This window comes from Ciconia boyciana, chromosome 5, assembly GCF_034638445.1.
Source record: "Ciconia boyciana chromosome 5, ASM3463844v1, whole genome shotgun sequence".
NCBI lineage: Eukaryota > Metazoa > Chordata > Aves > Ciconiiformes > Ciconiidae > Ciconia > Ciconia boyciana.
Genome location: NC_132938.1, coordinates 30,790,751 through 30,805,603, shown reverse-complemented (window position 1 = coordinate 30,805,603; position 14,853 = coordinate 30,790,751). Strand labels below are relative to the sequence as shown.

General features: G+C 40.2%; 1 protein-coding gene across 9 annotated transcripts in view; it reads right to left on the bottom strand.

Moving 5' to 3' along the window:
* Positions 1-13,175, bottom strand: part of FIP1L1 (factor interacting with PAPOLA and CPSF1) — a 46,927-nt gene extending 33,752 nt beyond the window's left edge. For 4 of the 9 annotated variants that reach the window (XM_072863140.1, XM_072863143.1, XM_072863146.1 and 1 more), the window contains exons 1-8: positions 12,944-13,175; positions 12,098-12,137; positions 9,658-9,715; positions 6,032-6,135; positions 3,766-3,827; positions 3,454-3,561; positions 2,151-2,281; positions 1,803-1,871 (exon numbers count right to left, since the gene is read on the bottom strand). In XM_072863140.1, the coding sequence (XP_072719241.1) occupies positions 1,803-1,871; positions 2,151-2,281; positions 3,454-3,561; positions 3,766-3,827; positions 6,032-6,135; positions 9,658-9,715; positions 12,098-12,137; positions 12,944-13,025 (654 nt within the window). In that variant the 5' untranslated portion in view covers positions 13,026-13,175. The remainder of the gene's footprint in view (positions 1-1,802; positions 1,872-2,150; positions 2,282-3,453; positions 3,562-3,765; positions 3,828-6,031; positions 6,136-9,657; positions 9,716-12,097; positions 12,138-12,943) is intronic. The other 5 variants (XM_072863144.1, XM_072863148.1, XM_072863145.1 and 2 more) reach the window with 3 other exon arrangements.
* Between the last annotated feature and the right edge of the window lie 1,678 nt (positions 13,176-14,853).

Genomic DNA, 14,853 nt, shown 5'->3' with positions numbered 1-14,853 from the left:
GGAAGTCACCTCATACTCTGGGTTATGCAAACTTTAAAAGATTTTTCATTAGTTCAGACTGAATACTTCAAAAACATACTGCTGCTCCTGAAGTACTGCAAAATTCCAGAGACATGTTATTAAAGTTATGCAAGATCTTTGATGCAAGTACTTCAAGTATTGTTTGACTTCAGCAGCATATTATACATAAAAGAAAAACATACATGGGTTAGCATTAAAGACAAACCTGTACTGATTCAATTTTTAAAGACAATCCCACTGTACCAACCATATAGCTACATCACTCTACATTGCTAGTTCACTCATTGTATAACGCCATATAGGCTGTGATCTCACAGCTTCTTGTAGGCAAGTAAACTAAGCTTTTGCAGAATCTCACTTCTAAACACAGGCACCTCTTTCCCAAACCCACAAAAATGCACATCAATAGTTATGATTCGTTAAAAATTGAATTAAACTTTCATATCTAGAAATATGGAAAAAAAAAAACTGAATAGGTTTGGTTTAAGTATTTATCTGAAAAATCTGTAAGACTTCTATTAATTAATGAGTAACTGGAAAATGTAGGAGACAAAGTCTTGCCAGTTACAGAAGATTAATCCAAACACACCATGTAAATTACATGAGACTTAGTATTTCAGAACAGTGGAAAAGAAGTTAATGAAATTATTTAATAATTATATGTAAACTCCTTGTAAAACACATGACAAACTCTTACTTCAGACTCTTACAACACAATTATTATCTGTACTGTTTGATCACTGGACCCCCAGAGAGTCAATATTGAGGTAGAAATAGGGGAAGCTTTGGTTTGGAATACTTATCCTTCTTCCTTCAGGACAACAGTTCAGAGAAGTTTAAGAGTGTAGTCAGCTGGAAATTGTAGCTCCCATTGCCCACCATTTCCACCATTCCATAACACTATTATAATGATAATTGAGGAAGGCAAAAAGCCCTGAGGAGCTTCTGATCTGTTCTTGCTAAGATAAAGTCAAAATGACTGGATACCCTCACGTAGCATATGAGGGGAAACAAAAGTACCTGTCTGCAATTGACACTTCTGTCACAGGAGTATACAGAAGAAAGCAACGAACAGTTCCAAATCAGTTTAATGACAGTTCAAGAACAAAAATGACTGTATATTGAAAATAAGCAAAATAAATAACCTTTGTATTTTAATTTCAACTTTAGTATCAAACAAAAGAGTAAATGAGAAAACAAGAAGTTGAAAAAAATGTTTAATCCTTAAGATAAATCCTGTCATACAGATTTTTCTGCTCTTTGAAAATCAGCATTTCCAAACAGAAAAATATTATATATAACCTTATTTATTGCCATCTAACCCCAGAAGGACAACAGAAAAATATGGAAGATTGATTTTCACATCTCAGAGTTGCCAAGGATAAGTGTTACAAAACACAGTTAAGAGCTACAAGGCCACAGGAAAAATAAACATGCCATAATCTACAAAAGCTTCCCCAGCACATCTGCACAAATTCTTTAATCTGCACAAACAAATGCACTACAACTAAAAATAAACCATCACATAAAGAAAAATTAGTTTCACTGGGAAATTTGTTAGTTCACCAGGCCACTAACTCACATGCTTGCAGAAGGGTGACGAACAAAGCAACACTTTTTAATCGGCATTTTGTGACATACGGAGAAAGTCACTGATGTAAGATGACAGTTTGAAATAATGGCTATGTCCATTTCAGTTGTTCTTCTATCAGTCTGTGGTGGCATGGGAAGCAATACTCAACAAAAATGAGAGCAACCAACAAAAGTTTACTAAAATTCACCTTAAAAAGATGGTATCTGCCATCGAGAATCTCTGCACTTGGTCTTACTTCCATAGCATTGTCTTCAGCCTAAGTTAAATAACACATTGCCCATTAAGATACCATACAACTCTTAAGTGATGGGCCACAATCTGAATAATGGTACAGGTGCAATCTAGCTGTAGCTAGTCTGTCATACTATCCACACAAATCGCCAGGGAAGCAACACAGGAACACTCTAGGCTCGGGGTGGGGAGTCAGGCGCAAACTGTAACAAACGCACTGAACTGGGCAGAACAAGCTTATGACACACAAGCAGCTTTACAGGGAAAAAAGCATGTACGATACCACAAAAGTTGTACTAATTACCGTAATTTTATTTGTGGTTGAGGTAACTGGTAAAATTTCAAGACCCATTCGTATTCTCTTTTGTTTCTCACAGTAAGCTTTCCAGGTATCTTCATTGAACCCATAGTTGAAATAATCAGAGAGATCAGCCCCTTTAAATAGAAAAGCATAGGTTTTCAGGACATTACAAAGTTCATCGTTTCTTCACTGAACATACATACACCTCTATTTATAACATCAAAACGGATTAGGTATTGATCTAAAAACATATTACTGAAACGTACAATACAGTCTTACATCAGTAAATATAGAGTATTCATGGCTAAGACTATGAAAACATTAAAATTTAGTCAGAAAGAGTATCTTGCCTGGCATCCTGACTTAGGGATCAAGAGTAGATACTTACAGAATATCATAGGATAACACCCGTATCTTTACAATAGGATAATGTAAGATCTACAGGATTGCTGTATGGTCAGTGAAGAACCACTCCCTTTTGCTTATTCCATATTTGATTCCTCATTTAGTTTTGACTCCTAGTTTCATTTGATGCCATGAAGTATTTTTATTGTAAGAGAGACCAGACTTAACTCAAATGCACAGAATATATTTCAAATAGCTAACAGTTCAAACACCAGAATATTATCAAAGGCTTCTTTTTTCCATTTTGTAGACACTATTTGCATTTTCTAAGCAATATACAAACACTAGAAAAAACTATACACAGCAGCAAGATGTACTGCGACTAAAAAAACAAAAAACAAACCAAAATCCAACAGTGGTATTGGACAAGTCTAGCCAAATCACTGGAGCCAACCAGACAATACACACAGGAGACTTATGGAAAACTCTTTTGGTACCAGCTTCTTCTTCAAAGCTTAGGGACATCTATGCGTGAACACAAAGAAGTACAAGCAGCTACATTTCACCATTCTTCATGCTCAAACCTGCTAGAACTATTTTCCGTTCTGCTTTATCTTCTGTCGTATGGCACAGACCAATGGCAGTAATCTCCACAGAAATACAGATTTCCAAGGAGAGTTCAGCATATACATGTATTTAAAAAAAAAAAAGAAAAAAAGGCATGTCCTACCATATCCTTTTGCTGACATACGTGCAGGATGTATACTAAGAAACATGGCACACCCACATACGCTGTGGCACAGCACAAAGGCAACAAGTAACTTAGCTGCTTTTTCCAAGTTATATTGTACAGTATCTTCTAGCTATAGGGTAGATAACATCTACATGCAGTAAACAGGAATTATTATTAAAATAACCTACTGAATACCTACATATCAGTTAATGTAAACCAGAGCATTACCTGGCTTTCTCCAAGGTTTATCTTCAAAAGAATCTAAATCTACTTCCAGAAGTGGCACACCATTAATACTCCCTGGTGCATCTAGATCCACCCCTTTAACTTTTGCACCTGTGAAGAAAAAAAAGTTAGAAAGTTAGAGCCTTCTGTCTCTACCAAATAGAGTTTTAACAGTTGTAACACTCTTAAAGTAGAAATACAAAGTCAGATTTAAATTTATCAAGAAGTTTTGAAAGTGAAAATTATTTCCTTCATCCAAAATAATCAAACTTTTTTTTTGCATTTTTACTAATATTACTGTGTAAATTTTCTTACCAGAAGATCCATAAGCTCGTCCTCCTGTCTTAATATTGAGATTCACAGGTGCCGCTCCATAACTTAAAGAAATTAACAAAGCTGAATTAGACAGAGAAAACTCTTAAAACAGAAGAAAACACAAAACAAGAGTTAGCTAGATCCAGAAACAAACTGGACCCAGGCTCAATCGCCATCCTGAATCTCTAGCTTTCCAAGCTGGTAACACTGTAAAAGTAAAGAGATCAGCCTAGGAGGAAGAGAGTGTACCTTTCTATGCTCAGTAGCAACTTCTCCAACTAATAAACAGTTGTGAAGCAAGTCCCAGTCACTCTTCCTGAGTTGAAAGGATAAAGACCTTGATAGAAACAAGAATGGACAGAACCAGAAGAAGAGAGAAAGGAAAAATGCAGTTCATTTAGGGATACAGATGACACTCTGGGGATTAGAGTAAAAACAAAATAAAAAAAAAAGAAAGGGTTTAGACAGATCCTTTTCTATTTTCATAATTATGCCATTTAATCTGTATAGACGTGGAAAATACAAGCATTTATCTACAATGATTGAAAGGCTGTCTGTTTCAATGTACTTCTAGCAATCACCTGTCCTTGTGACCAACAGAAAAGTATGTAACATTTCACTTTCTAAAATATGTGAGAGCTTTCTTCATAAAAATGCACTCAGAAACCTAGATACTGAACTGATTTGACTACCTTAGGAATTACAGTATTGTTCATTTGGAACATTAAAAGCTAGCTTTCACTACCATTTGCATGCAATGTAGCTTATCCTCACAGGCATTATCAACGCATAAACATAATGAGATTAGCATATAATTAGAAGGCAGTGTATAGTTTACAGTACCACTTCCATGCATTACGTTTCATTCAAGTGCTACAACAGTACAAAACTGACACCAAAAAAATTTAACCTTCTGCCATGCTGTATCTGTGCATGACTTTGTCAAACAAATCTTACGGGTTTTTTTAAACAGCAGTTGACTACTACATGAAAAATCATTTAATCCTATAAAAGGAACTTCTTATACTGAAGTTAAAATGAACAGCAATGTTGAGTTTGTTTTAGATTACTGCCCTCCCATGAACTTTCTGTCCAATTTGCCCAGAAAAAAGGTCTTTCAGAAAACAACCAGTTCTACATAAAACTTTCTACTCTAACTAGATTTAGGATCATCTGCTCATTGTTTTCTGTATTCATGGAAAGAGCACCAGCAAATCCACTGAGAATATAAATCTAGTTTTGCTTTAGTCTCACAAAATTTGAGGTCACTGCCTACACCACAAGCATACTGCAAGTTATTGAAAGCAGACAAATAAAGAACTGAAAGAAAAATTGCTATTTTTTATATTACATTGATTTGCACAGTTAGTTTAGGATATGAAATACTGAATGTTTAAAAATATTATGTTTCAAAAAGGAGTAAATCACCTGCATTCTAAAGTTAAGAACAGAATAATATACATGAGTCAGACCTACCTGCATACCTGTCATAATTCTATTAAGAAATTACACCCTAGTAACTCTGGTTTTAGTAAGCATAAAACCATTGGGATTGCCAAGACAAACAAGCAAACCACCTCCCTCAGAAAACTTCCATGTAATGAAAAATAGTATTTCATAATTTTGGGTAAAATTAACACTGTTCAAAAGTGTTCAGTGAAAAACAAGCCCTTTATCAAGAGAAGAAGGAATATGGGGCAATAACAGTAGCAAAAAATTTATTGTATGGTACAAATGCCTAAACCATGATCTCGAGAAACTATCTCCAGAGACTGGCAGCTCCATCCTGAAGTACATTAAAATCTTATTTGACAACATCAATAGCAATTGAAACTATAGAGGTCTAATTAGAACTGTATCCACTACAAACAGGACCAAGGACAAATGTTCTCTGTGCTTACCACTCGACCATTTGCAACAAAAATGTCACTGTCACAATAACAACCCTAAAAATGCTATGTAACATAGCCATTCCATAATAAAAAACAACTCCCTACTTTACAAACTTAATACAATTATTTCTCAAAACCCGGAAACAAAATTTAACTCATACAACAGCTCTGCCTTTAAGACATTTCATTAATTTCATTTCACTTTTTTGTTTTCAAGTCACTATATCATTAAAAACATTGTTAAAGAGCTGAAAAAACCCTAAATTGAGACTAACTATGCATACAATTTGACATTGACAAGTATTAAAGAGCCTGAATTAATAATTAAATGTAATTTTGAAAGTTCCCCCAGTTAATGTTTGCAAATAACTTACCCATACTGTGGAGCTCCTGTTTTAATATCCCCTATGGTGACTTGAACATCATCTTCATCATCATCACTATCACTATCACTGTCATCCTCAGCCTCTGCCACCTTCTACAAAAGAAAAAGTCATTGCTTAGACAAAAAGCAGTCACTTACCTTTACAGTGGAAAAATAATCCAGACAAAACTATCCGTTCTAGAAATCTTCAAAGGAAGAAAATTCTCCTTTTCCTAGACCTCAGAACTGAGTAGCATTAACAGTAAATGTAGGAGGCTCATCTGCTGAAATGCTACAAGTATCTGAAACATGTGGATCAAAATAGGGAAGTATCTTTAATACTAAGCTCTGTTTCTGAAACATGACATTTCCTAAATACGCATAAAATAGTTTCCACTATCTAATATCCTTCTTTCCTCTATCTAGCTTATACACACTGGTTCTACTCTTATCTTGTCATTCAGGAAAGAACTTAAAGATATGCAAGACTAGCTTCTTGCCATTCTCAATTACATATCCAGAGTAATTCAAATAAATGTTTTTCCAGTTGTAGATGAACACTGTGCTTCAGAGAAATCTATTCAGTTCCTAACATCAGTAAACTATATAAAATACTTGAGATTTTTCAACAAACAGGCTGAAAAAACAGATACAAGAGCACACTGTGTGCTGTTCTGTCCCACAGCATTCAACCTTGCTGGTAAATAAAATTGTCATGCCAGTTCATACCAAGAGTTCATCTAGTCCAGTGTTTTGGGTTTGTTTGGTGTTATGTTTTGGTTTTCCCCTCCCAGAGACCACAGGGGCGAGAAAAAACGGGGCAAACACATATGATGCTCCTCCTTAATGCTCTTTCAGCTGCTGATTATTATCAGCTCAGGGCATTTCCTAAGCCAGTTATGGTTTGTCTATTTAGTAAGCCCCAATGGATCTTTCTCTCAAGTACTTGTCCAGACTTCCCTTGGACTCATAGAAACTCCCAGCAGCAACACTGTCTTTGGCAAGGAGTTCCATAGCACCGTCTGCTGCATGAAGATCCAAACTCTCATTTGTTTTCATCCTGGCTCCTACGACTTTCATTTCACAGTCCCAGTTCTCATATGAAAGGGACTGTGAGGAGTCAATCCTTATTTATAGTCTCCATACATGATTTTGTTAGCCTCCATCATATCCTACATACGCCTGTCTTCCAGGCTGAGAAGTCCTTGGTTACTCAGCCATTCCTTGTATGGAAGCTACCTCAATTACTCTTGCTGCTTTTCTTCTCTCAACTTTTTTAAGTTGAAGTAAAGCCTTTACGACATGAGGGGAACAGAACGGCACACAGAATTCAGGGTGGAACTGAACCATGAATTTATGGTATAATGATATCTTCCATTTTGTTCTCTATTCATTTTCTGCTATATCCCAAGGTTTAACTGCTTTTTAGACTCCAGACAAGCACTTAACTGTCAATTTAATGGATCTTTCTACATACCTTAGTGCATCCCCCCTAAGTGGTAACGATCAGCTCAGAGACCACCATTTTATTTGTAAACCTGTTTTTCCTCCCATGAACATCACTCTTCTTTTTCTATACAGAATTTCAATAACCATTTATTAACCAGTCAGTTCTTCACCGATAGTCCTTGCTCCTACTATCTTGAATAACTTTGTAACATCAGAAAACTTGTGATTCCACAACTTACCCCTTTTCCAAGTAATTTATAAACACATTAAACAGCACAGGTTATGCACAACATTCCAGAGAATCCCCACTGGAGGTGACCTTCCTTCACTGTGAAAACCAAACCTTTACTGATACCCTCTGTTTTCTATCTTTTACACATCAATGTGGAACTCATCCTATAGCTGCTTAGTTTTCTTAAAATCCTTTGGTGAGGAACTTCTTCAAAAACTTTGTGGAATCCAAGTGAACTTTGTCAACCAGATCATTCTTATTCCCATACTTGTTGAATCCTTCAGCAAGAGGCTGAACATGCCGAAGCCAAGTTGATTCTGCCCAGGTAGCCTGCAGTTATCCCAGCACAGCTGAGCTCTAGCCCTTATCTATTATACCGTCTATTAACTTGCCTGGTACATAAATTAGACAAAAATAAGCAGCTGCACAGAAGATAAGATGCTGGAGTGCAGTTCATCCTTGCTATACAACATTAACATAATTTACATAACAATTAAGAGTCTAATCGAGGAGGGGGGGAAGTCTAGATCAGTATAGATATTCTGTAAATGACAGCTGAAGACAGTAGACAGTCTTTCAATGCCCCACTGCTGAAAAGTGCAAGTTCACCACTCTCTCACACCAGGCAACCCACACAGTGGAGAGCCATTACAAATGCATCTAAGAGAAAATAAAATTTTGTCTGGAGCATGTACCTTTTCAGCCAAACCCAATTTCACTTATAAACAATGATTTCTTAGTTCCCTCCTCACAGAAATATTCCCCTTTTCTTATTCAACCAACTTGAACACCATCCATTTTCCTAGGTTGCTGCTGACCCTTCATGTGCACCTTTTACCATCAAGTTCTCAATTTTATGGACATGTTCTAACGATATCCTAACAATGCTAGGCTTTATATAGGTGAAAAATACAAAGATATGCAAGTACAAGGAAACTGCACCAATGAGGATTTTCAGAAATATTTTAAAATCACCAAGTCCAAAAAAGTATACTACTGTCTCCTCGTACCTAACATATTAAATCTACTGCCTACTTACAGTATTAGCATCAGCACAAAAAGCCTTTGGTGCACTTTATTTAAAGAGCTTTTCAGTTTAAACAACTGAAATAAGTTTTTTAAGTTTTTATAAGTTTTTTTCCCCAACTTTAAATAAGTTGTAACATCTTCCATAAATAAAGTATTGAACTTACTGAAAAAAAAACCAAAATTTTGCAAGGGTCCAGTCCTAAAAACTTGCACAAATATCACGATAATGGTTTCTGCATCACTTAAGAGAATTCTTGCAAGATATAAGCTAAAAATCCCAGTGAAGTAAAATTACAATTTTTTTTATAGAACAGATTTAAACTGTTCCCATTCACAGTAAACTGAGGCCTTTTATCAACATTGCAACACTAAATCTCATTTCCTGGTCCTTTCCTTCATCATACTAACACTGAAGTTATAAAACATATGGAACATTGAAGACTACTTCCAAACAAGTCTGTTATGTTGCCTCTGAAAGGCATGTGTAATTAATCTCTTGATCCATATCTTCACATAGTTCTGCAAATTCTGATTGTTTATCATGTTCAGAAAAGAAAATTGATCAGAGGATTTTATTTTCCTATCAGGAAAAATAGAGAGTATCCTTTTGAAAAGGATGTCTTTGAGAACAAAGACAGCTGTCTTGAAGCACCATCTTCCCCCCCCGCAAAAAATGGAAGTATTATTCATTTATTTTCTGCAAGTCAGATTTTAAAAGTGGGCTGCAGCTGGAAATTGGATTTCCTAATTTAGTAATTTCTACAGAGTTTCTGCAGATCGTGTGAAACACCTTTCAGAAAAAAAAAAAAATCTAAGGTGTACACTTAAGCATTAATTCATTTAATTATAAGTCCTAGCCGAATTACAAATACCCCATAAATCAAAACAAATTAAAGCAGTATTTAAAAAAACACATTTAAAACTACCGTTTTTACAACGCCATTTTCTGCAGCTTCCTCTTCATTTCCAGGTGGAGGTGGAGCACTTAAACAAAAACAAACAGGAAAAGATCAAACTAGGTATTTATGCAAATAGTGTTTCACGCAGATCAGCTAATGATGAAAAAAGCCTTGCTACATCATTCCAGAAAAGAGCCAAAGCTCCAGCTATCATCTGCATTAATTAAAAAAAAAAATAATTTATTAAAAACTTTCTGGACGAATATAACTTTTTATTAGCAGGATAATATTTAGCTATCATAAATCATACTAACTGGATGTTTGTAGAATAGTTGGAAGTAATAAGGCACTACACCTGGATCCTCATTTGAAATCAAAGTGAGATCTTTCATAATATATGAAGGGGGAATAACAGCTTTTCTTTTTTTCCCTGCAGACTGACATTTTTCAAAGATATAATGGAAAAAAGCATTTAAATACCCAAAGGTAAGGTTGCACTGAATCAAAATTCCCACACCTGCATCGTGAAATTTCCTTCCACCATATGGAATAGCTACAATTCAATGATGAATTCAATTATATTTTAACTGTAGACTGAAAACTGTAAAAATTTTAAAACTACTGGTCCATCTAAAATGACCAGCACTGTCAAATCCATGCAAATGAGCTGTCTCACTGGGCTTACCTACTGCTGTTTCTTACGCAGCAATATTTTAATTTCCACAGTTCCATTAACTGTTAGGATGTTGCACTACAAATAGCAGAGTAAGCAGGGAGCCATTTAGAAACAATATTCTTTCACTGAAAAGATATTTCTGAAATGGAGTGAGCAACTGCCAATTTTTATTGAATAGAATGATTTTGATCCCGTCTTCTGTTGGCAAAATACCCACTCATGAGCGTTGCACCAAAACCCAACACAGCTCAGGTATGGCCCCAGGATTCAAGCTGGACCATTTCACTTCATCACCTAGTAAAATGACAGACTAGCTACAGAACCTGAATAAAACCTCATGATTTTAATATATACGAAGAATGCCAAAACTGGGAGGCCAGAGACCAAAACTTTTAACAGGTAAACTGTGACCACGCTTCCAGAGTTACAAATACAACTCATAACATGCATAAGATACCATTTGTTGTGCTTTTCAGTCCATAACTATGTATTGAGGCAGCCAAATGCCAACCTAGACACTACTGACCAGAAACTAGAGTAAAACACCACTGTTTCTAAAGATCGTTTCAGTTGCCATGCAAATAATTTTCTTAAAAAACAGTAATAGTGACAAAAGGTGCCAGGTCAAGAAAAGGTAACTGAACACAAGGAATCAATTGATATGGAATAGCTTCCAAATAAAGAGCAAATAAATACTTAGAATACTTTGTCATGGAAAAGAGATGATTGAAGACGAATGCAACAGAAGTCTAGAAAACTCTTAAGCGACATGAAACAACTCTGCTTCTGATACTACAGGAACTAATGGGAATCAAATAACTGCATCTAGTAGCTGCTTCAAAACAATATTGTATGTAGTCAAGTGGTGGAAGTCATTACTGCTGTATCATAACGTGCCTGTCAAAAGTTGACGTCAGTTCAAAACAGCAACTGAGCAAGCTTACGTGCAAGGAGTCCACCGAGGGTAACTAAATTCAAGAGTTCTCACTGAAAAAAATCTCTGTTGACTGGAAGCATTTATAGAAAACAACAATGCATGTTTTCTTACATTGTCTTCCCCTTTGTTTAATTTATCTTGACAACCGACAATTTCCATAGTTTACCATGATACTTCTTTCATTCAGTACGAGAGACTGAATCCCATTTCCAGTCAGTCCTTGCTACCAAACTCCATCAACTTAGCTAGATTTTCAAAGGAGCACCTTTATGCTTTCACTCATACAGCTCCTTACAACTCAAGCAGGCTCCCCCAAATACTTCCAAAGGTTTTCCTAAATTTCTTTCAAATACTCTCTTACTAATAAAAAACCCCACTCCCAAATCCTAAGCAGATGTGCTATGTGACCTGCACATCAAACTAGCTGGTAATCTTCCACTGCTTTCTTGTATCCCTCTTTTTGTAACTATATTGTAAACTCTTTGGGAGCCAGACTGTCTTTTAATTTCTAAATTATCTAGAACAAATGAAGTCCTGATCCATTACTAAGACTGCAAAGCATAATGATTACAGAAATAAAAGACCTGTTGGCATTTTGTGAGGGGCTATTGCTGTCCATACAGTTAAAACTTAAAATAACTTTCATATTCAAGTGTCCCAATTTCACAGGTAAAACCTTTTCACAAAAAAGCCAAGTCACTCTAGCAGACCAAACATATTATCCTAAGGAGATTTTCAAAGACACCAGAGTGTATTCAGGCATTATGGATTTTCAAGCAGCTGGGAAGAAGAATGTAATGAATACAATTTTTGTGCAGCCACGCTGCGGGACTTGTAATTGTCAAGATACTCACCTAGCTTTTTCTTCCTCTGGTCTCTCTGCTTCATTTTCATCTACCACAAGAGAAAAGAAACACAGCAGTTAAGAATAAAATCTCTTGAATACCAACTGTGACAGGTATCTTGCCATGCAGATTATTAGGCAACTCTTCAGTTTACTATTGAGACATTTTCATAACGTTTCAATTGTGAAATCAGTCGAGCAGACCCCTGAGCCCTCACAGTGCTCTGTACTGACAGGTCCACCACAGGGGCACGGTTTAGTTTATGGGTTTCATTACGACTTTTACGTAAAGAAAGTCCCTGAAGTTGTAAAGAAAGTTTATGCATAAAAGGTTAAGGCAGCTTCAGAACTTCAACGCTGGGAGCCCAGGCGGGGGAGAGCTGGGGAGAAGCTCGGCCGCCCCGGGGGTGCGTGTGGGGCAGGAGCGCCATGCGGGCCTCCCGCCGCGGAGGCCCTGCACGCCTCGGCCTGCGCGGCCAGGGCAGAGGCCCCGGGACCTTCAGCGCCTCAGAGACCGGCAGCCGAGCGCCGCGGGGGAGGGGGCAGAGAGCCACCGCCGCGGCGGGGAGGGGGCCGCGCACAGGCCCGGGACGGCACCGCCGGAGGGCTGGCCAGGAGGAGGGGACTGAGCAGCCGCGGGGGTGGCGGGACGGGGGACCCTTTTAAACGGCCGCCGGCCAGCCCGGCTCGGCGGGCAGGTGCGGGCCGCGCTCGGCCACGGGCCGGCCTGGCGAGGCGGCGCACGCCGCGGCCTACCTACCCCCCCCACCCCCTCCCCGCCGCGGCGGCGGGGCAGAGCGCCGGGCCGGCGTGCGGGGGAGGTGGGCTGGGGACGGGGGTCTGGGAAGGTCCGTACCGCCATAGAGCCACTCCTCCTCCTCGTCCCCGGCGGCCCCGCCGACGTCCGCCGACAGCCGCTCCACCTCGCCGGTAGACATGGCCGCCTCCCGCGGGGCGCGAGGGCCCAGGCCCGGCGGCGCCGGTGCCTCCCGCCGCTGGGCAGCACCGCCGCGCCGCCCCGGGCCTCCGCCGGCGCCTCAGGCCGCGACCGGGCGGCGGCCGGGGGGTTGCGAGCGCCCGCCCGGCCCAACGCCACCGCTCGCGGAGGAACCGCCGCCGCCGCCTGCTCGGCGCTTCCCCTCCCCCGCCGAGTGAGTGACACGCACAGGAAGCGGGCCCGGCCCGGCCCCGCGGCGCCCTGGGCACGGGCATGCGGGGGGCGGCCCGGCGGCGCCCGGCCGCGCAGGGAGGGAGGGCGGGCGGGCAGCGAGGGGACGTGGCCGGGCGCGGCCCGGGGCCCTCCGCTCCCCCAGGGACCCTCCCGGGCGCGGCCCGGGGCCCTCCGCTCCCCGAGGGGCCCTCCCGGGCCGGGGGCCGTGAGTGGGGAAAAGCGGAGGGGCCTCCTGGCTGCCCGCGGGAGGAGCGGGCCGGGCCGGACCGGAGGGGAAGGGTGAGAGCGGCCGTGCGGCCAGGCCGGGCCCAGCCCGTGGGCTGCTCGCACGGCCGGTCCCCGCTCTGTGCGCTGGGCAGGCGCCGAGACTCACCTCAGCTGTGCCTTCCCCACCCTCCCGAGGCGCGGCGTGCCTGCGAGAGCCGCCTTTCCCTCCTCTCGCTGCCCTTTGTCTCCGCTGCTCTCGGCGGTCCTCGTGCTCTTCTGGATCCCCAGACGCCCCTCCGTCTCCTCAGCAGGGATCACCGGCAGCGGGGCCATCTCTTCTAGGCCACCCTCGCCCATCTCCAGAAGCAGGACTTGGCCAAACACACGTACAGTCCAGTGCTGTGCTTCTACTGGCGGCTGATGGCAGCTGCCAAGGGGGAGCGTAACCACAGGATAAACACGCTGCTACTTCTACTAGTACAGCCCTAGCTCTCAGCTCAGGGACTCTCCCAGCTGGAGGTAATATTTTAGGTTTAACAACTCTTTACAGATTTTTTCATCCCCCTCCACAAATTGCCTGATTTTATTTTTAGCTCCACTAAGAGTTTAACATTCACAGTGTGCTGTGAATGTTCCAGAGTGTAACTATGCATTTCATGAAGAAATTGCTCCGTTTTAAAAGTGGCAGGAAGTAGCAAGCCATTTTTACTGATCATTTTCTCACTTGACATCTGTGAATGCTGCATTAACAACTGCAAGATTCATTAGAAAATTTAAGTACCAACAACTGTCAAAACAAGTTTTGACCAGTTGTGTGTACAAATGGAGTCTTCAGCCTCATAGGATGTTTGTGAAAACTAAAAAAGGGACCCCTCTTTCACAGTAGGACAGATTGTGAAAAATCAGACCAGAGGACTTGACTGTATTAGAAACACATCACAAGGGTGGAAGAAGCTTATTCTTTGAATTGCCTGCATAGAGAACCTTGGTTTAAAGTTTCCTATATGGCATGACATTTCACTGGAGTTCACATGAATAAACTACCTTCTCAAAAGGCTTTTTTTTCCCCTGAAATTAAATGTTTGGGTGTCATATACAGATCACGAATTATGTGCTATAATTGGGTAGGTTTTTGTCATGCAGTTCCATTTTTTTTGTACATATAGTAGTGGAGTCAGCAAAGGTGTTTTTCACCCAAAACATTTCTAGAAACTTGTTTCTCATAAAACAAATTTGTATTGTAGTACCTCTTACTGGGCATCAGTATCTATCTTCATTTTCATTCCTTTTTTTGTTTACTTGGCCATTTAACACACTTATGGCTGACATTAAAGGATGTGGTAGAAATCTAATAGTTTCCTTTGACTTGCAGACACAAGGAAGAAGAA